At 48.5% G+C, this 26,093-nt stretch overlaps 1 protein-coding gene across 1 annotated transcript; it reads left to right on the top strand.

Annotated features, from left to right (window-relative positions):
- Window positions 1–37: 37 nt before the first annotated feature.
- On the top strand, window positions 38–22,218 carry TOM1 (target of myb1 membrane trafficking protein). Its single transcript, XM_026118025.2, has 15 exons — window positions 38–187; window positions 7,868–7,952; window positions 9,671–9,749; window positions 9,887–10,036; window positions 10,150–10,284; window positions 10,609–10,755; window positions 11,769–11,885; window positions 12,382–12,515; window positions 13,211–13,244; window positions 13,602–13,710; window positions 14,735–14,855; window positions 17,673–17,748; window positions 20,029–20,088; window positions 20,676–20,712; window positions 20,815–22,218. The coding sequence occupies exons 1-15, from the start codon at window positions 136–138 to the stop codon at window positions 20,961–20,963; spliced, it is 1,485 nt and encodes a 494-aa protein (XP_025973810.2). The 5' UTR covers window positions 38–135; the 3' UTR covers window positions 20,964–22,218.
- Window positions 22,219–26,093: the final 3,875 nt, after the last annotated feature.

Genomic DNA, 26,093 nt, shown 5'->3' with positions numbered 1-26,093 from the left:
AAGCGCCGGCCGCCGAGGCGCTTTCGTCACGGCGCGGCCGGGGCTCGGAGGCACGCCCCGGTCTGGCGCGCGGGCGTCACGTGAGCAGCGCCGGCGGAGTCAGCTGATCGCGGCGCGGCGGCGGCGGCGGCAGCGATGGACTTTCTCCTAGGAAACCCCTTCAGCTCCCCCGTGGGGCAGCGCATCGGTGAGGCCCCCGCTACCGCGCGCCCCGCCCCCCGCGCCGCTCCCCTGCCCTCCCGCGCCCCTGAGGTGGGCTCGCCCACTGGCTGGACCCCCTTCCTCCAGGAAGCGGCGGCGAGAGCCCCGAGGGGGCGCGGCCGTCCCCGCCTCCACGGCGGGCCTGAAAGGGCTCCAGCCTATGAGGGGAGCGTTCCCCTTTGACGGACAGGCGCTGTCCACCAATGGCGAGCAGTCAGACCTGGACGGCTCCATCGGCCAGCCAATCCGTGTGCGAGGGGGTCTTGAGATGGCGAGGCAAAGTTTTCTTACTTAAAGGGACAGAAGCAGCGGTGGTCCGAGCCACGCCCCCTCGAGAAGCCGAGGCCTGTGATTGGCTCGGGGCACTTCCCGCTGACACCTGCATGAAGGCTTCGTGGGGCGAGTGGGCACCTGCAGGGGGAGGCACGTGGGGATCACTGTTTGGCTGGGGCTCAGGTGCGGGGGGCCTATCAGCTTTCTAGGCGGGAAGGGCTGGGGGGCCACCGTGAAGACAGGGGCCTCCCGGGGGCCATGACAGAGCCTGGAGGGCCCTAGTGGGAGGTGGGTCAGGCCTGCCCCAGGCTCTTTGGGGCTTTTCCCTGGGGGTTTGGTGTTCCCTCCACTCTGAAGGAGGAACGTGCCTGGTGCTGCAGGGTTCGTGGGCTGCTGCTGAACCTCCCAGCCTTGAGGTCTGCAGTGAGCAGCCCCCCCCCCCCCCCCCCAATAGGGCCACACCCCAGCTTCAGGGAAAGGAAAGCACTTTTCCCTGCACTGATAGGTTTCTGGTAGTGCTGAATATCAGCATGGGAGATGAAATCAATGGCAGGATTATGGCATCTACTCAGCTACCTTTCAGGCCAATGGACAACTAAGTCTTTTTTAGATCCTGTGCTCCAGTCAACTAGATGAACACAGGGGAAGAAAGTAATCAAAAAAGGTGGTGCAAAGAGATGCTGCAAGTAGAAAGAACAAGAACAGCAATAGTTCTCCTAAAGTCTCAAAACAGAGATACAGTTCTTAAAATACTTAAATAAAGATTCTTTTTTTCCCCTATTGTATTGTCTTAAGTGCCTTCTGGTTGTGCTTGAAGTAATGCAGTTGATGTCGCATGTTTAATCTCTCCAGCATGTATGATGGAGAATGGCCATTTGTAATTTTATATGCTTCTTCACTCTGGCTTTTTATCACTGGTGCCAACCTGTGTTCTTCACTTTGAAAATCTGATTCCTAATTCAGTTGTTTTCAAAGTGCTTGTGTGTGAGGACTGCACATGTAGTGTACTGACTGTCATGGATGACACAGTAAACAATGCCATGTATGGGGCAGGAAGGGAGCAAGCAGTAATAGAAGTAGGAGTAGGTAATGCTTTTATAAGTCCTGCTTATTTTGGAGGCGCTTGCTGCCCAAAGCAGTGCCCCAAAAATATAGATAGGGCACTGCAATGTGGCACACTTTAGAGTGTTGAACAACGTAGGTGAGATGCGCTACAGCAAGGCGGGGCAAGGATCACTTTGGTCAAAGATATCAGGAAAATGTCTAAGTAATGAGAAGTTCCAGATGATCTTTGATGTCCCCGCAGGCAGCTATCACATGTTGCATCATGCTTTCCAGGAAGAGCATTCTCCTGTCCTTTTCAGAATGAATGTTCTTTGATTCCCTATGTGAATATAATGGAGATGATTTCTGCATTCGGGCTGAGGCAAAATGAAGTAATCTCTAGATGTTACAGATTACTTCTTGTCCTCTAGATCTTTTGATCAGTATAGTAGACAGATTGTAGGTGATTTCCCCCTGGGCTTTCCTTCTGTTAAAGAAGGGGTTTCCAAGTAACAAACCAACAGTGAAGAAGAGGAAATAAGTATTTCAAAAGTGTTGTCAGACAGGAATTTAGAGTTCTTAGTACCAGAAGTGTGATAATAGAGAGATCTTAATGGTTGGGGTTACGGGAGTCCAAAGGGGTGGAGGACTTGCAGTGTCTGAGAAAGGAACTGAGGTGTGGAGGACTTTAAAGGGATGGTGGCTGTAAATATGAATGTTTTTCTCCTTTTGATCATTGCCTAACAACATCCTGGGGACATAGATAAATGCTGTCTTCATTACTTTATTTGAGAAGCAAACATGACTTACCTCAAGTTGTTTGGTAGGTCAGTGTCAGCTGCTTATAGAACCCTGATCGCCGAGCCTGCAAATTAGCAGTGCTGCTGCTTTGAGCTGTCTACAAAAGTCTTGTAAATTACTTTAGCAAAGTCGTGTATGCCTGATACAGCTTATAAAGCCTAAGACAGCTTTAGGTGAAGGCAGTGGAATGAAAAAATCTTTTGTGCCACACTCCAGTGATGTTCTCTAATTGCTTCATTAATGTTAATGTAGTAAGTCTCCTTTATTTTGCTGACATGGAAACTGGCGCTCAGATAAACTCAGTGATTTGTTTCAGAATGAGTTGGTTGCAAACTGCAGAGGAGTAGGTTTTCCAGCCTCTTACTCCCAATTCTGGAATTTGTTCACAAAAGTTCCTTCTGTTCTGTTTTTAGCTCATAATATTTCTTCCTCAAAGAGAAATACAGACAACTTTTTAATGCAATAGTTTTGACAGTGGAGAACTTTCCAAAGAGTGCTGAAGCATCACAGTTTGGACTCTCCACACAAAATGGTAATCCCATTGGCCTCTACCTAGGAGCTCTGAGAAACCTCAAAATGGAAAATCCAACTCTAGGGAAGCACTCTAGTAGTAACAAGGCAACTGTAGAGTGTGAAAATGAAGAAGATGCCATGAATGCTCTCTTTCTTGAAGCTTGGAGTTTGGAATAGCTAGTAATTATAACAGTACTGAAGGGACAGAGATTGGTTATTCCAGTGAGTGAGGGCAGACTGGGGAGAAAACTAAAGATGTAGCAGAGAGATGACGAAGAGTTGGGAAGGAGGGAGAAATTGTGCATGAGAGACATGAAAAGTAGAGACTGGGAAGAGGGAGCTGGCGAGAGCAGATTGCCTCTGCTTATCAGTGAGGGAGAGAAGCAAGTAAAACACAATGCACTAGAAAAATTGCCATGGTCATTTAGATCCCACCTTGCAGGTGTCCCTGCACTCCTCTGTGAGTTGAACCTCGGGATCTTGGGAATTGGTGGGAAGCAGATATCAGCTGTTGTCAGTAACAGACTGGTCCCTGCAAGCTAATGTTCACGAAAAAGTATCGCCTTTTCTTCTGTGCCCTCTGTATCTGTAAGAAAGGGCAAAGAAAGCTCTCTGAAGAGTTTTGATCCCTGAGATTCTGAGTTGATTCACAGGAAGGCAACAGGAGGAGAAATTCAGAGACTCAAATACCCACAGTTTTGTATAAGTTCAAGTCTGTGTCCATCATCATCCTTGAATGAGGTTTGGAGGCATATCTCTAGAGAGTGAGTTGTCACCATCCATCTTTGAAGGAGTACAGCAAGGCTGAATGGTGGAGTCCTTCCTGAGTTTGTACGGAAGTTTCCTTGTGGGAAGAGAAAGCATGACTCTTAGCAAGGAGACTTTATACAGGATGATGATTTTGGTCAGGGACACTATGAATTGTAGGGAGGCTAGGGGAAAGGATTCTTGTGTTGCTTTCCGCTGGACTTACACTATGCTGATGCCCTCAAACTGCTGTTCAAATAGGTGGGAAAGTGTTTGATGCTTTGGTGGGGAATTTAAAACTAGTGAGACTGAGTACTGTAGGGAACACTGGCTAAGGACCTTACTCGGAGGATGGGTGTGTAGTTTCTGGTGAGCATTCTGGAGAGCGTTTCACCTGTGAAGAGTTCCTGAAAGCTGCCTGACTGGCTGTGGATGCTTCAGATCTCTGAGCAGAAACAAAGGGGTTGGAGCCTACTTACTATCTTCTGTCCATAACTTGTGTATTTCTCTGCACTATTGACTGTATTGACAGTTTGCTGCTGCAGGAATGGGTGGATTTCAAGTCCAACAATGAGCTCTCCCCGCCACAAGGGAAAAGACAATAAACCTGAAAAGAAACAAAGAAAAGTTATTGAGTCAAATTTGGTCTTGGCACAAAGGAACATACAGTTCCATTGTATCATTGATCCTGTGTTCAGAATTATTCCTTATCTTAAGACTCCAGATAGTTTTGATAACTTAGTTACAGTAAGCAGGATTGCATCAAATGCCAGGAAGGAAAAAGTCAAATGATGTGAGTTTGGCCCATATCGCAGTCCTCAGAGATTCTGCAATTTGTGAGGCAGCATGCTGGAGTCAGACAAACCCCAGTGCTGTCACACCCGAGAAGCTGGACTGGCTGCCAAAATAAGGTGGCTTTGAAGTGGCCCCATGAAGGACACTTGCATTCTGGATGTTCAGCAGCCAGTTGGTTTCAGGCTTTGAAGAAGACGGCATTTATACACTCGCTGATAACCCCCGTCACGTGGAATTTTTCTGCAGCAGGTCGTGATCAGCTCCTTGGCACACAGTAGTAGAAACTCCCCAATAAGTCCTGCCAGGTAGAGTGCTGGGCAGGCAGCCATGTTCTGCTCTGCCTCCCGCGCTTGCTGTTTTTAGGAACTTGTCGCTGTTCCCAGCCATCGTGGGCTCAGATTTCATGAGAGAGGCAGACAGCTCATGTACTAATTACAGCTCATGAAAACAGGGCCAGCCATCTTGATCCTTCATGTGACTAATGAATAAACTTTGTTTCCTTTCCTTCTGCAGGCTTCAGTAAAGGGTAAAGCTGAGGATTTTCAGAGAAAACTCCAACATATCTTATTAAGTTTGGACAGTCCCTTCAGTCCCTTAGTGCTTGGAAGCCAGGAGGATTAAAAGGGCATTAGTTCCAGCTGTCCCAAGGCTAATCTGTACTGGGTAGATTCAAGTGCTTTGTCCTTGAAAATGTTTCATGTTCACATTCCTGTTTTCTATATGCCCTAGTTCTGCTCTTCCTGATTTTTATTTGTTGAGGGTATGTTGCATTTATGGCAGATCTGCTGCTTTTCTGCAGCTTTTCATTGACCAGTGTCAGAGAGGAGGTGATAGCAGCAGGATCTTTGTTTCCTTATAACGTAAGTGCTGGGGCTCTATGTGTCACTTGTGAGGAATCCTTACTTTCCTATAAGTGGTCAGCCAGGTGAAAGAGTGTGTACAGTTTACATTCCTTTCTGAAAAGCAAACTTGCTTCTCAACCTTGGTAGGGCTGATGCACTTGGAGGAGGAAAAGAGTGAGGGGAGGAACAAGTTACAGAGTGACACCATGTACGGGGAGGCAAGAGATGAGTGTTTGCAGACTTTGTTCATATTTGTGTATGGTGAAAATGAGGTTGAAGAGGGTTTGGAGAGACTTTTGAATGACAAAGACTTCATGGTTAGAAACAATTTTCATTTCATCCTCCAGTTTCTTCTGTAGCTCAGAGTTTCTCAGCTTTTGTACCTGTTCCCAAGCTGTGGGCTTTTTTTTTTTTTTTTCCTTCCATGTGCAGTGTGTTTCTTCAGTGATGGGGTGGGTGGATACAGATGAGAAGGATTTTCCCTTTTAGTAGGGCAAACCCCTCTGTGTCTGATTTGTGTCCTTCATTGCCAGTGTTAACAAGCAGTGCAGGGAAACTTCTAGATAGACTGGAGTTTAAACTAAGCTGTGTACTGAGCAGCAATTGCTCCTCAGCATTCTGGGGGAGAGCGCAAGTGGGGGAGAGCGCAAGTGAAGTGTACCTTTGTGACCTTATGTACCAAATGCATCAGACCAACCTGGCAAGGCTGGGTGTGCGGCATCCCAGGACAGAAGAGAAGCTAGAGCTTTGCCACTGTACCAACTCCTGACGCCAAATGAGCCCTTATGGAAAACATTTTCCCCAGATGTATGACCACAGCTTCACCCATTCATTTGCATACGAGCTGTGCACCAGGTATGCTCCCCTGTAACCTACTGCCCTAGATATTCTCTACCACATCACCCAATGTAATGCTATCTCATATGTCTCAGTGAGGAACGTTAGATCTGCAGAGACTAGAATTCCTATTTAAAATTAATTGCTGAAGTGAAAGAAACATCACCTGACCCAAGAGGCCTTCAGGATATTACAACAGGGCAGAAATAGTAACCAAACATTCAAATATGTGGAAAAGCATTAAGAGTGCTCTGCCACTGTCCTTCCTTTGTTTGCCCTCTTCCATCTGATTGTAGCAACCACAATGTAATCAGTGTAATCACAGTGTAATCATTATATTTTGTAGTCAGCAGAAAAGGTGGTGGCTGGATTATGGTAAGATTAGTATAGGTAGCTTCACATTGTGATATGTGTGATGTGTGTAATTTGTGGGAGGGACACGTGTAACAGATGAAGGCAGTGTGGCTGTATTGCAGAGTGCTGTGAATAGCTCTCTGCCTGCTGCTTAAAAACAGCACATCCCAAAATAGGATGGATGTGTTTACCCAGGCAGGAGTTAAAAATCTTTGTTCCCATGTTATGGCCCCTATCCCAATACCACTGCATGAATGGGCATTTCCTTTCATTCCACAGACAGATTATTAGCTGTTGGGTCAAAAATAGGAAAAGGCAGCTCTGTAGAGGAGGGTGCCTGCAAAGGGGTGGAGGACCTACAACATCAAGGGCCGGCTCCAGATTTTGCAGGGAGAGCAGTTTTGAAATGCAAGCACTTAGGTACCTAACTCGGTCTGAAATTCTCCTGACGAGCACCTTGTAGGTGCTGAAATGGTCTGGCTAGTCTCATTTTTCTTGCCCGACTGCCAAGTTGGGCATTTTAGAGGATGGGAAAGCTAGGAAAGAAGGTTTTCTCCTTCTGCTTGCCATCTGCTTTATCTCAGTGTGTCTCCATGCTCTGGAGAGTGCCTGGGTCCTGCCTGCCCTACTAGTCTTTCTCTTTCCTGGTGCTGTCTCTAAAGGCATCAGTCAGCTAGCCCAGCTGGGACTGAGACATGGCTGATTACAGGGTGGAGACATGGGTGCTCTCAGTAATAGCTGTTTGTTGCATGAATCTCTGCCATGAATAACATGAAGGCCAATTCAGGAATTCCTAATTAAAGGGAACACAGTCCAAGCCGAAATGATATTGCTTGGACTTGAGCCTGCAGTCCACTTATGTCCATACTCTCCAGAGGCCAGAAGTTCAGGGGAGGTATGTAAATGTTCAACAACAGAAAGCACTGTTTTGGTTGGTTGGTTGCTTGTTTGGTTTTGTAGGACCTATGTAAAAAGATGGGGGTTGCTTCTTTTGCTTCCTTAATTTGGTGCAAATCAAGAGTGATGCTATTGACATTAGATCCAAGACAGTGAGAGCAGACCAGACTTATGGTTTCCTATGCTGGCCCTGCCGCAGCAAAGCAAACAAGCCCCCTTTCCTCCCGTTGTGGAACCGAAGTTATGCATTTTCTGCTGAGGCCCTTTCTCTTTTCGTGTAGGACACTAGAGAACCTGCCTGTGTTTGTAGCATGCCTGCTGGAGGGAAAGCTGAGCACACACCCCTTCTAGTCCCAGCCAGCCACCTGCTTTGTGGTAGAGACACCTAGTGGGCTGCACTTCATGGCCCGGATGTTGCAGCCTGATTCATGGCAGTTACATTTTCTGGTGGAAGCCGTGGAGAATGACACTAGGTTCTGGGGTGTCATAACAGCTCATGACAGCTGAACAGCAAACTGTGAGAGAGCTCTTAGTCTTGTCTTGCCTTGGTTTCTTTTTTCCAGAGAGAGCTACAGATGGATCTCTGCGGAGCGAGGACTGGGCTCTCAACATGGAGATCTGTGATATCATTAACGAGACTGAAGAAGGGTAAGGGAGCTGACAAGAGCATGCCTCCAGCAGTGGGTCCCAGTGCACACTCTGTAACACTACATCCCTAGACTTAAGTGGTACCATGCACTGGTGGAGGTAATAAGGCAGGTTGCCCCACAGTCCCTGAACTTGACTCTGTGAGGAAACCTAGGGACCCACTAAAGCTGTCAGACTGTCTGTTAGATGCTTCCCTTTAATCTTCATGAGCACAGAGAGCCATTCAAAGAGTCCTTTAGGGTCCCTAGAGAAACCTTGATTCAAGCCAATTCGCCTCCCATCTCCCAAAGGCATATTTGAAATTCTGTCATTTTGATTTATTCCTCCTTCATAGCCCTCTCTTTCTCTCCTCTGAGAATGTAAAAATCTCCAGGTTGGTGACTGAGGAGATAGGAAAATCTCAGGCTGCTAGTCAATTCTCTGACTGTGCAAGTCCTGCTGGGGTTCTGCTCTCAGGTATTTTCATATACAGTCACTCAGACATGTGCAAAGTGGGTGGGAGAGCCCTTGCCCCCCTCTCCCTAAGGGAAGATGTTCAGAAATCTGTCAGGCACATTGATTCTGGACGTGGGGATTTGCTAGTGAATTCAGAGGGGACTGCTCCTTCTCATAGCGAAGGTGTCAAGGGCAGCATGTAAAAGGAAGGTGCTACGTGGAATAAAAAATGTAGGTTTCACGCCTTTTGCTGTTCCACCTTTCAGTGAGGCTCATATAGGATTAGCAAGCAGCCTATCTCCAGCTGCACTGTTATATGTACACCAAGCTAAACATCTACTTACAGAACACCACTTTTCATGTCCTGCTATCCCCATGGTGCAAATATGCCCATCTCTACCCACAGTTCTCAAGCTGTGGCCGCTTGCTGTTTCAGTGCTGGGTCCCTGGTAACACAGTTGCACCCTAGTCATGTCCCACTCTCACTGTGGGCATGGAGAGAGCTCTCCCTTTCCCCTGCTAATGCCTGTCCATTGCAGCCATGCACCCCTGCGGGTTGATGCGTTCCCTCCCTCCTCATTAGCTGAGTTTTTCAATCTCACGCTTATCCTCCAGCACTGTTGCTCTTCCAGCCCAGTCTCTGTTTCTGTGCTCTGACAGAGTATGTTTCATTGCTGCCTTTCAGAAGGCCACAGTGAGCTGAGACCACAGTGCTTCTACCCTCAGAGAATGATTGAGGAGGTCTTACAATGCTGCTGCTCTCTTGTCCACCTGCAAGATGGGCAGGATTTTGCCATTGCATCTTTCCTACTTCTCTTTAGCCTCCTTTCTTCATGGAAAGTGTTATCAAACAGCTTCTCTCTGAGCAGCACAAGGACTACTGTAGTTCTCTCTCTCCTTTCTGCTTCTACCCCATGCCAAGCTTCTTTTCTCCTATTCTTTTGTCTCTCTGCCATGGGATTTAGCTCTACCCCCAAGCAGTACATTTCTAGTGTTTCTTTTACTCTGTTTTCTGTCTCATCCTGTGCCCCTTGGATTGTTGCTGACATCAGCACAGAGGCCTCAAATTTTGGCAACAGCACTTGCTAGCAGGACCCCACTCCTCTTGCAGAGCCACTCTCAGGAGCTGCTTTAACAGTCATTGCTTCAAGCCATCCTGAAAACCTGGTGGGAGGTCACCTGCTCAGTATGAGGCTCTGGGTGCCCGTGGCCATTTTGCTTTGCATCTCTAAAGGCAGGTCTCAACCTTCTGCTGGTCTTTCTTCATCTGATTTCTCCTGCAGGCCCAAAGATGCCTTCAGAGCCATAAAGAAGAGGATTGTAGGGAATAAGAACTTTCATGAAGTTATGCTGGCTTTGACGGTGAGTGGTCATGGCTCTTTCTCAGTTCCGCTATATCGTGCTGAGTCCTTGGCTGCAAAGACACAGGTGTCTAAAGACAGCAAGGCTACCACACACAGTCAGAGAAGGCTGTAGCTAATGGTTCTTCACCTTTGCAGGTCCTGGAGACATGTGTTAAAAACTGTGGCCATCGCTTCCATGTCCTTGTGGCCAGCCAGGACTTCGTAGAAGGTGTCCTGGTGAGAACGATCCTGCCGAAGAACAATCCTCCTGCCATCGTGCATGACAAGGTGCTGACCCTTATCCAGGTGAGCCAAGAAAAGTGGGCCTGTGCACCAGCTCAGGGTATGCTATGTCTTTAAGTGTTTATATAGAAGAGTACTTTAAATAGTGATGGGCTACACTGTTTCCTTCTCCCCAGTCCTGGGCAGATGCCTTCCGGAGCTCCCCGGACTTGACAGGTGTTGTCACTGTCTATGAAGACCTGAGGCGGAAAGGTCTGGAGTTCCCCATGACTGACCTGGACATGCTGTCACCCATCCACACACCACAGAGGGTATGGAGGCATCTCTGAGGAGAAGGGAGTTGGGCTGCTGCCATTCTGGAGCTATGTGGGGACTCCAGCAACTCCAGCTAGCCGTTACAGGGCTTTTGGGGGGTGAGGGGCTCTAGGACAGCCTCTTTGCTAGATGGTCAAAGGAGCTGCAGGTATGGGGCGGGAGCTTTGGGGGAGCTAAGGCAGCGAATCTAGAAAACCTACTGGAAGCAGATGAGGATTTTTCCATCAACATTTCTTTCCTAATTGCACTGCCTCGTCACTTGTGAGTGTCTAACATCTCCCCCTCTTTCTCATGTTGGCTGTCTACTCCTCTGTCTCCAGACTGTGTATGGCTCTGACTCACAGTCTGGACAGAACTCACCTGCGGTCAACTCCCCTCAGCGGATAGAGTCCCTTCTCCAGCCTGGCAGCCTGCCCATGGGGACAGGCACTTCCAGCGATGTGCCCATCACACCCACGCCAGAGCAGGTGAGTTGAACATGGGCCCTGTGGTGCTTCAGGCTGTCTTCACATTTGGGGGCTGTTTCACAAGCGCAGTTCTGGAACTGCTGTCCTGGTCCTCTCCTAGCATCTTGGCTTGAGGAACTGCTCCTCCAAAAGCACCATCCAAGCTCCATCACAGTCATGGTGATTAGCTGGTATACCATGAGCCCAGAGTGACTACATTTTCTTAAGGCAGGGCTTCTTGCAGTGAGGGAGATGGAGAATCCCCTGACTAGGGGAAGTGGGGAACAGAGAAACATGCATTTTGAGGAAGGTCTTCATAGTGCAGGGCAGCAAAAGCTTGTTCAGTAGATGCTTCCTTATTATATTTATCTTGCCTCACTGATGATTTTATATAAATCAATCCCATCTGGCTATGGGACTTCCAAAGGCCAGGGCTTTCTTACTGATTTCCCCATCCTTTTTTCTTCTTCATCATCCTGACTCTGTAAGATACAGGTTCAGCACCAATGTTCCAGCCTTTGGTAGGCTGCATGCTCTTGCAGAAAAGGGGCTAGATAACTGCTCTCAAGAGGCTGATTAGTAGCCTCTGAAACCAGAGGGAAAATGTTTCAACTGCATGCTTAGCCCAGACTAACCTTTTGAATGTTAATTCATTTTTTTTCCCTCTTACGCTGCTTTGGAAACGAGATGATTTGTGTGGCTGCCACATAGGAGCTGCTGGCTGGGGAGAGAGAGACTTGAATTATAACCATAGTCTATGCTGGCTGTTAAAAATCAAGGTTAGGCCTAATTGACAAAGGTCCCGGGTGAGGGCCTGGCATCTGCTACCAGCAATGGAATTTGATGGTAATTTGATGGCCTTGCTTTTGCTGGGTGCTCCCGAGAGCCAAACGGAGCAGTGATAAATGAGTTCTGCAATGGCCTTTCCCTTTGGCTGTATGGATTCACACACACTGTACACTGCCATTCAGAGCTGTCTCAGCCATCTCCTCAGTCTTCCCAGGCTGAGCAGTGACTTTCATTCCCTTTTGTAGATTGGGAAACTGCGCGGTGAGCTGGAAGTGGTGAATGGGAACATGAAGGTGATGTCAGAGATGTTGACAGAGCTGATGCCAGCCCAGGCTGAGACTTCCGACCTGGAACTGTTGCAAGTAAGGAACATGAGGCAGCTACTGGTGGGGTCAAAGGGCTGGCACATGGAGCTGTGTTTAGCAATGACTCAGTGGACTGAGGCATTGTATATGCCAGGCATGGGGAACAATTGCACTGGACAGTTTAGTGTGAGGCTTATCAGGGAGTGACAGCATAAGGGAGACAAGGAGAAGGTGGAGTTTCAAGGGCCAAGGGAAGTTGCACTATTGAGGCTGGAATCATTTCACATGGAAGGTATTGCATAGTTCTTGAGAGCCTTCCTGCATGATATTCCACCAGAAGCACATGTTCACTGCAAGGACAGAGCAAACCAGGAACTGTAAATCTCAGACTCAGTTTAACTCCATTAGAAGAGCCTCTCATACCAATATCTGTTCTCCCTAAATACTTGCTGATAGACCCCAGTAGCCTCTGACTGTCCTATTCAGGCTTCCAAACCTGTGAATGCTCAGCCTTGGCCTGATCTTTGTGGTAACTTCCTCTTGCTGTGAGCAGGAGCTGAATCGGACATGCAGAGCCATGCAACAGCGTGTGCTGGAGCTGATTCCCCGTGTCCTCCATGAGCAGCTCACCGAGGAGCTACTCCTCATCAATGACAACCTCAACAATGTGTTTCTCCGCCATGAAAGGTACCTATCTCCTCCTTTCTCTGCTCTGCTCTTCCATGGGAGTTTGCTTCCCTTTGGGGGCCTCCTATTCCACCCTTTTGTTTTGCCCATGAATGTAATATTCAATGTGTATCAGTCTGTATCATCCACTTTTGAGAATAGATCCACTCCTCAGCTCTTGCTGTTTTTTTTTTTTTCTTGTCCCTTCAAAGCCACTGTGTAAGTTATTGATGGCAATATAGAGATGTCCCTGTGGCCCAGTCCAGGAGGAGGAGAAGGGAACTGCATGGAAAGAGCTGTTTTTCTAGCTCTGAGGCAGAAAAGAACAGAAAGGATTTGCCCAGGTGGGGGCAGGCCCCTTTTTTCCCTTCATTTTGCCAAACCTCTCTTTTATGCTGGGGTGAAGTCAGGAGAATTTAGTCTCTTGTGTCTGTCTGAAGGAGAGCTGGGTTTGAACCACTTTGGTTAGGAGTAGCTCTAGAGGATCACAAGTAGCTTCCTCATGCCACACCTCTGGAGACATCAGCTTTGTGGGTCCTGCTGTGGTGTCTCCTGTCTTGGGGGGAAATTGGGCCCTAAACCATGCTACCCATTTCCTAATATGTGGGAAGGGGCAAGTTATGCCAACCCTTAGTAAGGAATCTCTCAGGTCTGAGGGTGAATAAGCACTTGGACAGCTCACATTACTAAAATGTCTTCTCTCATCTTTCTTGCAGGTTCGAGCGTCTTCGGACCGGACAGCCTGTTAAGGTAACTCCCCCTCTGTGCCTGTTGGTTTGCATCCTGCAGGTTCTGCTATGTCCTGCTGAGTTGGAGAGAGATTTGCTCTGCCCCACTTCAAGCTATATCAGCACTGTCCTGTCCCCTGAGCCATTACCTGACCTACTGGCATCCAGCAGAGCTGGGAGGCTGGCTACCAAGGCTTATTCTGACACTATTCTCAGCCAGTTCTCTGATCACCATCCCCCTTCTTGCAGGGAGAGGCTCCCCAGCCAATCTTTTGCTGGGTGTAGAAGGCCTTCCTCCCCAGTGTTAACAAACTGGGATTGAGAAATGCAAGCTGTCTGGGTTCAAAAGTCTTCACTGTCTTCTTTTTTTCCTCTAAAGATGCCAAATGAGGCAGAGAACAGCTTGATTGATCTGGGACCCAGTGCTGCTTCTGCAGTGAGACAATCTGAAGCTACCAACAATCTCTCCTCTCAGCTGGCTGGAATGAGTATGTTGCCATACATTGTTCCCCTCACTCCTTCTTCTGTTCTGGGAATCCTTTAATGCCTTTGATTCCCCTCCCAAAATTATTTAGCCACCTTCATAGAGTAATCTAGAGAAATAGGGTGTGTTGTCAACTAGTAAATTCACAAAGAAACCTGTTTATGTGCCGAGGGACACAAGCATATGCCTCAGCATCCACACTTCAGGTTATGTGGGACATGGACATGACTTAAGAGGGACGCCAGCGTTAGGCTGTGGCTAGGGACTGGGCTTTCCAGCAAGGCAAGGGTGATAGTTACTCTCCCTCTGATCCCTAGCAGCATTGGTTGCCTCTCTCTTGCTGTGCAGTGTGAGGTTAATCACTGAGGTCTGGAAGAAGAAAAGCTGCTCAGCTGTGCTGCAAAGGCAGCCACGAGCATCTTGTTCTCAGGACCCAAGATTTGGCAGGGTGTCTACCAAGAAAGCACTCTGTCCTGAGGAACCTTCAGGACATAACACCAGCCTACATGTCAGTGCCTGAAGCTTTTGTTGGCAGCAGGCACATTCAGTACAGCTTGGATGAAACTACAGAAAATTGGCAAGATAGTTTTTACAGAACTCAGTGGATGTATTTATTAAGTCAGGGTCTTTCAGATGACACCTGAGTCATGAAAATTCATTCATCTGTCTGGGAGGTGCTTGCCAGAAGTACAGGTTAGCCTCATCCACAGGTTATGGAGTAATTCGCTCTTTGTTATCTTAAATAGTCAGGAACATCTGGCCTTCAGAATCAGTGCAGTAAATTGATTCTGCTGCTGCCAGAGACTGAGCTGAAAATATCTACTGAGCAGGCAAAGAAACTGATTCTGTCACTTCACTCACAACACTGAATGAGCATATATATTGTGCTGCTGCCCAGGGGCAGGATAGATGAGTGGGCCCAAGGCAGTTTAGGCTGTTCTTACACTAGCTTTCTACCTAGCACCTCCAAGCCCATGGTCTTCCATTTATTTTTGTGCTGCCTGCTCACCCTGCTCTTTCTCCTGCAGACCTGGGCTCGAGCAGTGTGAGTGCAGGGCTGCACTCCCTTGACACCTCTGGCAAGTTGGAAGAAGAGTTTGACATGTTTGCCCTGACTCGTGGCAGCTCACTGGCTGAGCAGCGCAAAGAGTAAGTGTGGCAGCCCCTGCTGCCCTGCGTTCTCACAAAGGGTGAGGGGGACACCTGGCTTCAGAAGGGAGGGCTGGCACTGTGATCCCAACCAGCAACAGTTCCTGGGAGGCAATAGAATGCTATAGAAGCTCATCCTTTCAGTACAGAGTTTGACCTCCACAGTGGATGGCGTCTCTGTTCCCAGTCATTCTTCCTGCTTCCATCAGCTTCCCTTTGCAATGTCCTCCTGGGTTTGAGGAGAAGGAAGTGTATTCTGTGTGTGCATGTCTCTCAGTGCTGTGTCGGGCTGTAGCTGGGGAGGCTCAACATCTGGAGATGAAGGTGTGGAATGGGACTAGGTAAGTTTGCTTATCTGTCTCTGAACCCTTGAGTTGCTCTTTACCCTCAGTGGGATGATATTGAATTTTGGAACTCTTGAATGTCCATACAGCTTGAAGTACAGAGTATTGAACTGGAATGCAGGAAGTATATAATCTGCTGTGGCTTGCAAGTCAGGGCACATCTTCGTGCCTCAGCTTCCCCATTGGTAAGCAGGACTGTGGTTTCTTCCTCTGTAATGTGTTTGAGACTGCCTCATATAAAGCACAGTCTGAGAGTCTGTGTCTCCATAGTACCATCTAAGCTGAAGAGGTCTCTTCCATACTGCAAAGAGTGGATTCCTGAATCTTTACTCTGGGAGGAGGTGACAAAAGCCATGCTAGCTGGATACTTTTGGCTTGAGAGATTACATCTGATCTTACTCGGGATCTGTTACGTCTGTCAGAATCATCCAGTGTTCTCCATAGGTTACTGAGCAGGGCTCTATGAGCCTTGCAGGCACCTAGCTGCCTCCAGCCGTCAAAGACCTTTGCTCCTGGTCTCAGTCCACAGGATCGCCTTGTCCCACAGTTGGACAGTCGCAAGTTAAAATCCCTTAAGGATGTCTTCTTTCATTCCCCTGCCTCAGACTGCTTCTAGTACAAGTGGCAGGAAGATTAATGGCCAACATACGGCCTGTTTTATTCCTAGCAATCTTGTCCAAGCACTGAGCTTCCCAAGCCAACTGCCCTGCTCTGTCTCCGTGAGCCTGGTTGACTTTTCTAGGAGAGAATTCTGGTCCTGTCCCACTGGCTCTGTCCTCTGTGCTGTGACCAAGCTATGCCTCTCCTTAGGCCATGACGCTGCTGCTCTAGAAGCATGTTGGGGTATCGAAAAGTAGTGCTTAAACACATACACAACTGTTCTGGGCTTAGCTAGTGCCAGCCAATTTACTGGACCTGGCTGTCACCACTCACAGCTCTGAACCACTTCAGTCAGGGCTCTGAATTCCTGCTCAGAGAGTATATCAGGGTGTTCAGGGGTACTGCCTGGAGGGTGCTCCCAATACAGAGTGGGGTGTGCTGGAGACCCTGGGGACAGGGGCAGTCTGGAACAAAAACACCGGTGGCAGCAGTGCCTGATTTGGGTCTGACGTCTGAGCTGCTGGTATGTGCTCACGACTAGAGGCTGAGGGAGATCTGGGCAGGGCTGGAATCATATCCCCTCCAACATGGCCCAATCCTTAACAGACAGAGGCTTGTGATCTTTGCAGTAACGAGACGTCTTCTATTTATTCCTCACTACCCGCCATCTGCCTGCACTTGCTCTCCTGCCAGGTAGCCTCTACTCTCACTGGCTCAGGCTTCCCATTTCACACACCAGCCCCTGCTCTCAGTTTCTCCCTCCCTGTAAATAGAGCCATTCCCCTGCTGTTCCCTGACAGGACATGCTGGCAGGAGACACAGGCAGGATAGCTGGGGTTTGTTCCTGAGCCCCCATGCTTCATGAGTGTCTCAGTTAAGCAGTGTTTGAGACATCTCAAGCCTTTCCTGCCATTCTTCCTCATCAGTGGCATGATAGCAGCGTTGTACTTCATCCTTGATGCCATTGTCCACAGCGGCCCCTTCACTGATGAGCACTTCTTCGAGAAGTTTGAGCGACGGTGGCCCAAGCCTCTGGCGTCCAACAAGAATGGCTCCATTTGATGGTCCCCTAGAGCTGCCAGGAGGGTTCTGGGAGCAGCTGGAGGGGAGGCTTGCGGAGAGTCTCTGGGAGAGGCTTCATTCTTCCAGCATGGATGGACTGTTCTCCCCAGTCTGCATGGATCAGATGGTGATGTGTGGCCTTGGCACGTGTGGCAGCATCCTAGTAGGGGGCGCAGAAATGGGATGAGGGAGATTATGGGTGGGACATGTCAGTCTGTGGAAAGAGGTTGCTATAATGGTGCGTCTGGAAATCTTGAGGCAACACAGGGCTATTTTGTTCACCCAGTCTCACTTTCTGTGTATGGGCCAGTGAATCTCTGCTGCCATCAGTTTTTGAGTGGTATTGGTTAAAGATATCTTTCTGAGCTGTGACTGTGCCTGTGAAGGCAGCTGAGCATATGGGGGCTTGTTGCTAGAGTCTTTTCTATAGTAGCTATAATCTTCTGATCAGTCTGTGTTATGTATCTCTCTTACTATAGTCAGCCCAGATAAAGATGTGTGTCACTGATGCATCCAGCTCTTTAAGTCTGTAACTTAGTCTGTTGGATGGTTGTTTTCATATGATCCCTCATCATCCTCCTGTAATGTGCCAGGGCTGTCCTGTGGTATCTCAGAAATTTTGCAGTGGGTAGATTAGTCTGTTCTGTTGTGGCCTACATCTTTAGCAGAGGTTCTGCACACCTTTCTAGATGAAGATAACAGGAGATGGATGGTTGTGCAGTCAGCAGCCCTGAATATATGTCTAGCAGTTCCTGCTTTACATTCTCAAGCTGCTCACCAGTCTGTGCATTAAATAACTTCATGCTTTCAGGATGAAGTACGAAGATCCCCAAGCCTCCAAAGGACTTGCTGGCGCCCTGGATGTCCGGCAGCAGAACACGGGAGTGGTAAGTGGCTGCAGAGCCTTTAGTGCACACCAGGAGTGAGTGTCCTTCTTGCTTCCCAACACAATAAATGTGCAGTCTGTTAGAACAAAGATCAAATGTTTAACATGGCTGATGATAACTCTTCCAAATACTAACCAGCTTTTAATACCTGGACTCTATACCCCATTCTTTAAACTCTGGAGGCGGGGAGAGCAAACTCCCCACCTTGCCAGAGGTATGAGAAGTCTGGAATTGACTCATTCAGTAACAGGATGGCCTCCTTATATCTGCAGGGAAATTTCTACCTGGAAATATGTTTTACTCCATTTAGCAGGTTTTCAAGTCCACTCATCTCCTCTCTGCAATCAGAGAGGTGGGCCATCAGTAACAGTGCATTCTGCCCATCCAGCACTGAACCCACTGCCTCCCCTGTACCTCACCCTCTGTGACAGCAGCTTTCAGTGCAGACTTTCTCTCAACCAGGGGGAGCCTGGTGTCTCCAGTGATGGAGCCCAACTGACTAAATGGATGATGCGACAAGGAATGGTGAGATCATGGCAGTGCCAGCAGGGAGGAAGGAAGCTGGGGCTGCTGGACTAGAGGTGGCACTGGTACAGCACATGAGGATGCACAGCAGACATCAAGAGAGACTGTAAACTGAAATGGAGCACCCCTTGTCTGGGCCAGTAGTGGAGACCAAGGAAGGAAACAGGCAGAGTGTCAGTCCTTCCTCAAGTAAACCTGTCTGTAGGGAACAACCCTAGGAGCTCTGAGGCCAAAGAGCATGTGCCACTCTTTGAGCTAATGGATGATCCATTTCATGTTGAATTCTGGGGCAGAAGCACTAACCAGTGGCATCTTGGGGAAGGCTGCTGCCATTTGTGTTGCCTGTTGAGGAGCCTCTCTTTCTCAGGTTGAGCTTCCCCATTTGGAGGAAAACACAATTTCCCCTTTTACGTTGTTCAGGGCCTCCTCCTGTAGCCGCTGGACATTGATAAAGTGTTTGAGCCCTCAAGCTGTTGAATGGCATGTCTCTGGCAGCAGGAATCCTACGTCTGTATCCCTTCAGGCACATTGAGTCTTTGACATACTCTCAGGTCTAATGCTTGTTAGCCTGTCTTCCTAAAATGGGCACTGCCCAGGCTGATGTCTGCTCTAGCAAGTTTCCCCATGTGCTGTCCAGTTGGCTTGGATACACTTCTACCCCAAAGAGTTCCTCTCTGGATAGATAAAGCCACTTCACTTTGAAACTTCCTTAATCTTGCACATCGTCTTCCCTCCCCACCCATCCATCTGCTAGCCATGGTAACTATCTTGCTGTGGTAATGTCTACCACTCATGGTAACGAACTTACTCCATGGTTTGGGGAAAATCTGCCTTTTCTTGGTAAGAAAAGGTTATTCTTGTGCTTGGTCTTGCTGTTTTCCTCACAGCAGGGGAACTATACATTTTTCAGAGGCTGAGAAATAAGTTCCCACAAATGCCCTTTCCTGCTTCTGCTTGTGGAGCCTCTAGCAAGGGCTGCCCCTTGCTCAGCTTTGTCCAGAAGCTCATGACTGGAGAAGAGGATCTGTGGTTTGAATTGGTCTTGGTTGCCTTCAAGGTTATCTCTGTCCATAAGAAGGTGTCTCTTCACTGCATAAATTGGCCAGGGACCTAAACTCTTCTGAACTAGCCTCTTCCCTACTGGTAGTCAAATTTACCTTAATTGTTGAGAACTTTCTCTCTGAAGTATGTGTTTCTATAGTTTGTTGTGATGTCAGATACTGCTGTACACTGATCTTACCAGGGAGGTAAGGCAGGTGCCTTTTCCCCCTCAATGTGGTATCAAACTGAGGACATCAAGTTTTTGCAGCACCACAGACTTTGACATCAGACCATCACTGGGCATATCACTGCTCTGTGGAAGACAGGCAGTGTGAAGAAAAGTATGTCTCTTGTTCTCTGGCTGCCTAACAATGAGCAGCCAACTTCCACCTAGTAGTTCCTTTCCAAAATGTAAAGCCTGGTCCAGTGCTAATGCCCCAAAGTCTGTCCTAAGACCTCAGATGCTTTCAATGGTACGTATCCTGAAAAACATGCATGTCCAGGTGTGGATGGGATGAAGGAAGCAGGTGAATGGTGGCATTGGTAGCAAGGAGAGAGTTGCAGTGGCACTGGTTGGATTTGGAAGGGCCTGAGCTGACTGAATGGTGGGACAAGAGGGTTAGCTTTTGGGTTGGGCTTTCCTTTTGGAGGAGTGGGTTTCAAGAACATCCTCTCTTTCCTTGGCCTCATCTCTTTCTCATTCTTCTGTCCCAGGTGCCAGTCCCCCAAGCCAATTTCATGGAAGACATAGAGAAGTGGCTGTCCACTGATGTGGTAAGTGAGGGGCAGGACCAAGGTGGCTCCTGTGCATCTGGTATAGAGCATCTGTCTGCAAGTCTCAACTAGTTGTAGGGAGGCTCTGATAGTTATCAAGCAAGAACCATGAAGACTGGAGCACTGCTCACATTCCCTTATCCTTAACATAGAGCCTCTTTGTCACTGGTCTCTCCCAGCCCCCCAGACTATGTCTCCATTTCCCTCTTAGCAGCTCTGCTGAAAACCTTCATGACCTTTGCTTTCCTGGAGCTAGCACTCCTGTCAGAGTTGCCTGACTCTTGCTGAAGGGTTGGAGTTTAGGCAGTGTACAACAGCCCTAGCACGGCTGAACGTGTGGCACAGCCTGCTTTGAGGGAGCATGGGAGGAGAAGCAAAGGACACCAGGGTTTGAGGTACCCTATTAGTATAATTAGCCTTTTAGGAGGCATAGCTAATGAACCAGGGCTCAGGGTCGCTCTAACATGCCTGTACTGCTGAAGGAGGAGAGCACCATCCTTTCTCCCTCCATGCAGGCAGAGAACCACGTCTGTGGAGGTGTCTTTGTCTACCTTGCCTCTTACCTTGCCTTTCTTCTCCTTCCCCAGGGAGAGTCAGAGGATGCGAAAGGTGTCACCAGTGAAGGTAAGAGTCCCAGCCAACCCCTTTCTTCAGCTGTTGCTGACAGCACCTTGGCACTTCCACAAACCTCCCTCCTTGCTAATGCTCTCTCTGCCCTTGCCCCAGAGTTTGACAAGTTCCTGGAAGAGCGAGCAAAAGTTGCAGACCGGCTACCCACTTTGTCCAGCTCCTCAGCAGGGACGTCTGTCTCCCCTCCTGCTGCCAGCCATCATCGGAAGCAGGCAAAGGAAGATGATGCTATGTTTGCCTTGTGAACACTACAGATTGGTGTGCTGTGGAGTAAGAGGCTGTGTGTGTTGTTTTGCTCGCCTCTGACCAGGGGCCAGCAGGGGAAGGACTCTGTCCCCTTCCTCCACTCTATTCCTGTTTTTCTTTTGAGTTGTTTTTATTTTTAAGCTGCTTTCAGATTCCAGATAATCATTGTTGTGTTTAGGGATGTCACGCAATAGACTTGCGAAGGGGGGTTTCAAAGCTGCTAGAGAACATGGAAGTTCAGTGGACTTTTTTTTGGTACAATGTGGGCAAAGCAGAAGCTCCCCATCTCTCTCTCCAGTGAGGTGACCACAAATCTTGCCCAAGAAACAGGAGAGGCTGCTGAAACTTTCCTGCGTGCCTCTTTCCTATCCCTCTCCATAGAATGGGTCTCCAGCCCACTGCCTATCACTCTTAGACTGGAAAGCCTGGGGATCCGCAGCATTAAAGCCAGTAAAGGAAGAACACTAATGGTAGTCTGTCCCTGTTACTCTAGCCTCTCTTGCACAAGTACTTGTGGTATGCAACACCTTCCCACTCACAACCTCTTCTCTTCCTCTTCCTGTCCTCCCCTTCCTCATCAGTTTATCCAGAATTCTACCCACAACCTGTATGTTTCCGTTGCATGACAGCCAGTTACCTAATCCTATGGCTGCACACAGGGCTTGAGCTGTGCATGGTTCCCAATCCATGGGCTGAAGAGGCTGTCTGTTATGGGGTAGGATGTGCCTTCCGCAAACTCTTTGCAGTTAATTTAATTGTTGTATTATTATACTTTCCTCCCCTCTTTTCCCCATATGATTCACTTCTGTCTCTCACTTCCACTGATGCCTTCCACCACATCATCCTGTGGTGTCAGGCAGTCTCTCTGAGCCTCTAATCAAGCCAATGCTAGAGGTTCCCTCAGGGTAGCTGTGTATGCTGGGGCAGCCATGTCCCCTGAAGGAAGAGGCCCTTATGGTAGGCACTGTTATACCAGTGAGAACATTCTGTTTCTGGGGTAGTTTGTTCAGCTGGTGAGCACAGAGGTAGATTAAGACATTAGTCATCTCATGCCAGCAGCCCTGCTGCAGCGAGGAGCTCCTTTGCACATGGAGAGAAAAACCCTTCTAAGCAAACCGCACATGTTACCTAATTTCAAACAGCAGCAGGGGAGGAGGGTGCCAAGCCTGGGGCTCCTGCTTATGGTATTTCTTGTTGAATGTGGAAGAGTTGCTTTTTTTATTGCATATTAAAGGAGCAAACTCTTGAACCTCCCTTGCAGATGTGCATGTGCTGTATGTGCCAGAATGGGGAGGAGAGGACCTTGTCGGGGAGAAGAGGGGTGCAACCACACAGCCTCATTTCCTTTCCACAGGAAGGCAAGGGCACTGTGGTGCTGAGAGAGGCAAACCATAGGGGCTGACCGTGCTATGAGCCAAGGCAGGCACTGGCTGCTGCTTTTTAGCACAGTCTCCTGCAGAGGTATCTCCAGCCCATCTTGAAATAGCGAGAGAGAGAGAGAGAGAGCGCTACCTTCTCTCCTTTCCCTCTCGGTTGTGACCAGATCCAAATAATCCTCTCACAGTCCATAAATCACTTGAAGACCTGCAAGAAATACAGTTGCTACAAAACGGCTCTCTGGTGCCCAGGGTGCCCATATGCCATACCCTGGTGTCCAGTGAGTGAAAGAAGAATTCTTAAAAGGAGGTTGAACAAATTAAAAGCATCATCTGAGACCCAAACTTGTAGGAAGGAGTTAAACTAGCTACAAGTGTCCAAACCTCAGGGACTCCCTCTTCCCACACATGCATGGCATTCTCAGCTACACCAAGCTCAAGCAGAGGCTTCAGGGTAAAAGCTGTGAGCAAAGCTGGTCTGCAGCTTATGGTACCGGGGCTGGAAAAAGGGGTGTGCTCAGGTTTCTTCCGCTTCTCCGTTAGCAGCTGGGGGATGGGCAGAGGCTTTGTGGCTTTTTACAGCTTTCCAAGCTGGACAATGTGTTCTTGATAGGTTGTCCTTTGGAAAAATGAATCGTCGTTCCCTATTCCAGTGATCACAGCACTCCCTGTAGAGCTTTGGGAGGAACCAAGGAAGCCCCCCTGCCACCACTTCCCTTCTGAACCAGCTTGCCTCTTGGACATTTCGTATATCCCTCTTTGAGCAGCTGTTCTCCAGTTGGGGTGCGTGGACTGTAATCTGGAGGTAGTGGAGGAAGAAAAGTCCTAGCCTAATGAGCATTTCATTAGGCCTTAGTCCTTCCCTTCCCCTGTTTGTTCTCTCAGTCCCAGGAGAATAGGGACAAAATATTCCAGAAAAAGAGGAATATGGGAGGCTGAACATCCAGAGTGTGAGAACTGCTGTGTTGGAGCCCAGCTGGACACAGCCAAGAAGAGAGCTGCCAGTCATGGTCTGTCTTGCATGGTGCCCCAAGATCTTTCCTGATCCATGAGTGGCTCCATGTCAAACACTGCTGGAGATTCCCCGAAGCAAAAAAAGTTGTAACTTTGTCTCTGAGCCTCAAGATATTTCCCCTCTCACAGCCAGTTCTGCAACTGGGCTTTACAATACCACAACACTATATGCTCCTCACCTAAGAAGGGCTGAAGCATGCAAAGCACTTTCTCACTGAAGACCACAGTCTAAGAGCTGTGTGTTTCATTCTTACTGATTATCACAGGTTTCATGCAGCAAACACAGGTAAATACTTGGAAGTGGTTGGTCTGCAAACCTCTATTATAAGTCCATTTTCCACATTCACAGCTTGCTGAAATATCTTTTTTTTTCCTCCAAAGCATCCTTGGCCAAGGGGATGCTGGAAGTAAAGCCTGAAGGAAAATGCTAGCTGCATTTGTCCAATTTGCTCTGATTCTGGCTTCTGCTGTCACCCTTGCAACAACCCCAGTGCCTAACTCGGCCACAGTGGATAATATTCACTGATAGCAGCAGCCGTGTGAGGGAGCGTTACGCTGGGCTGGCAAGCAAGGGCCCTGGGTTGATGTGAACAAAAGTGAACACGTAATCAACAAAACAGAACTTAAGTGGGGGCACCGCAAGCATTTGCACATAAGCAAGGAAGTGGCTACAAAACAGCATTATGGGGAAACCTCTCACACCCTTTCTGGGAAATCGGCATGCTTGGGTGCCTGTCTGAAGTGCCTGTACACTAATGCATGCAACACGGGGAATAAGCAAGAGGAATTAGAGATATGTGCGTAGTTGCAGGTCTATGATCTCATTGGGATCACGGAGACACAGTGGGATAGCTCACATGACTGGTATGCTGCAGAGGATGGATACAGGCTTTTTAGGAAAGACAGGCCAGGGCGGTGAGGAGGGGGAGTCTTCCTTTATGTGAAAGAGCAACAGAAAGGTATGGAGCTCTGCCTAGAGGTGGACGATTTGCTGACTGAGAGCTTATGGGTAAGGATGAAGGGGTAGACCAATATGGGTGACATTGTCGTGGGTGTTTGCTATAGGCCACCTGATCAGGAAGAAGTAGATGAGGCCTTCAACAGACAACTAGAAGTAGCCTCACGTTCGCAGGCTCTGGTCAACAAGGCAGACTTAAGCTCCCCACTAGCTGCTGGAGGGACAACACAGCAGGGCACGCACAATCCAGAAGGTTCCTGGAGAGCACAGAGACAACTTCATCATACAGGTGACAGAAGAGACAACAAGGAGAGGTGCTCTGTTGGACTTCATACTTACGAACAAGGAAGAGCTGGTTGGGGATGTGAAGGTCATGGACAACCTTGGAGGCAGTGGCCATGAGATGGTGGAGTTCAGGATCTTGAGAGGAGGGAACAGAGCAAAAAGCAGGCTAACAGCCATGGACTTCAGCAGAGCATACTTTGGCCTCTTCAGGGACATGCATGGAAGAATCCCATGAGATACAGCCCAAAAGGGAAGAGGTATCCAAGAAAACTGGTTGATATTCAAGGATCTCCTCCTCCAAGCTCAAAAATGGTCCATCCCAATGAGTGAAAAGTCCAGCAAAGGTGGTAGGAGGCCTGCATGGATGAACAAGGAACTCCTGGCAAAACATCAGAGGGAAGCATAAAGAAGGTGGAAGCAGGGACAGCTAAACTGGGAGGAATGTAGCGATGTTGTCCAAGCATGCAGGGATGGGGCTGAGAAGGCAAAGCCCATCTGGATTTTAATCTGGTGAGGAACATCAAGGACAACAAGAAAGGCTTTTATAAGTACATCAGTAACAAAAGAAAGACGAGGGGAAATGTGGGTCCGCTGCTGAATAGGGCAGCAACCCTGATGACAAAGGAGATGGAAAGAGCTGAGGTACTGAATGCCTTCCTTGCCCCAGTCTTTACTTGTAGGACTGGCCTTCAAGAATCCCAAGCCCAGAGACAAGGGAGAAAGTCTGGAGGCAGGAATTCTTTTCCTTGGTGGGGGAGATCACATTAAGGATCACTTAAGCAAACTAGACACACACAAGTCCATGGGCCTTGATGGGATGCACCCACGAGTGCTGAGGGACCTGGCTGATGTCCAACAAGGCTACTCTCAATCATCTTTGAAAAGTAATGGTGATCAGGAGAGCTGCCTGAGGACTGGCAGAAATCACGTCACTCCCGTCTTCAAAGGGCAAGAAGGAGGACCCAGGGAACTGTCATCCAGTCAGCCTCACCTTGATCCCTGGAAAGGTGATGGAGCAGCTAATCCTGGAAACCATTTCCAGGCACATGAAGGACAAGAAGGTGATCAGGAGTAGTCAGCATGGATTTACAAAGGGGAAATCGTGCTTAACCAGCCTGATAGCCTTCTGTCATGGAATGACTGCCTGTGTAGATGAGGGGAGAGCAGTGGATGCTGCCTAGCTTGACTTCAGTAAGGCTTTTGACACTGTCTCCCATAATATCTTCATAGGCAAGCTCAGGAAGTACAGGCTAGGTGAGCAGACAATGAAATGGATTGAGAACTGGCTGTATGGCAGAGCTCAGAGGGTTGTGATCACTGGTACAAAGTCTAGTGGTAGACCTGTAGCTAGCAGTGTGCCCCAGGGGTCAATACTAGGTCCAATCCTGTTCAGTTTATTCATCCGTGACCTGGATGATGGGACAGAATGTACCCTCAGCAAGTTTGCTGATGATACAAAATGGGGTGGACTGGCTGATACATTAGAAGGTTGTGTT

Source organism: Dromaius novaehollandiae, chromosome 1, assembly GCF_036370855.1.
Source record: "Dromaius novaehollandiae isolate bDroNov1 chromosome 1, bDroNov1.hap1, whole genome shotgun sequence".
In the NCBI taxonomy this organism is placed as follows: Eukaryota; Metazoa; Chordata; class Aves; order Casuariiformes; family Dromaiidae; genus Dromaius; species Dromaius novaehollandiae.
Note: the sequence above shows the minus strand (reverse complement) of the source record. Positions and strands in the feature narration are given on the sequence as shown.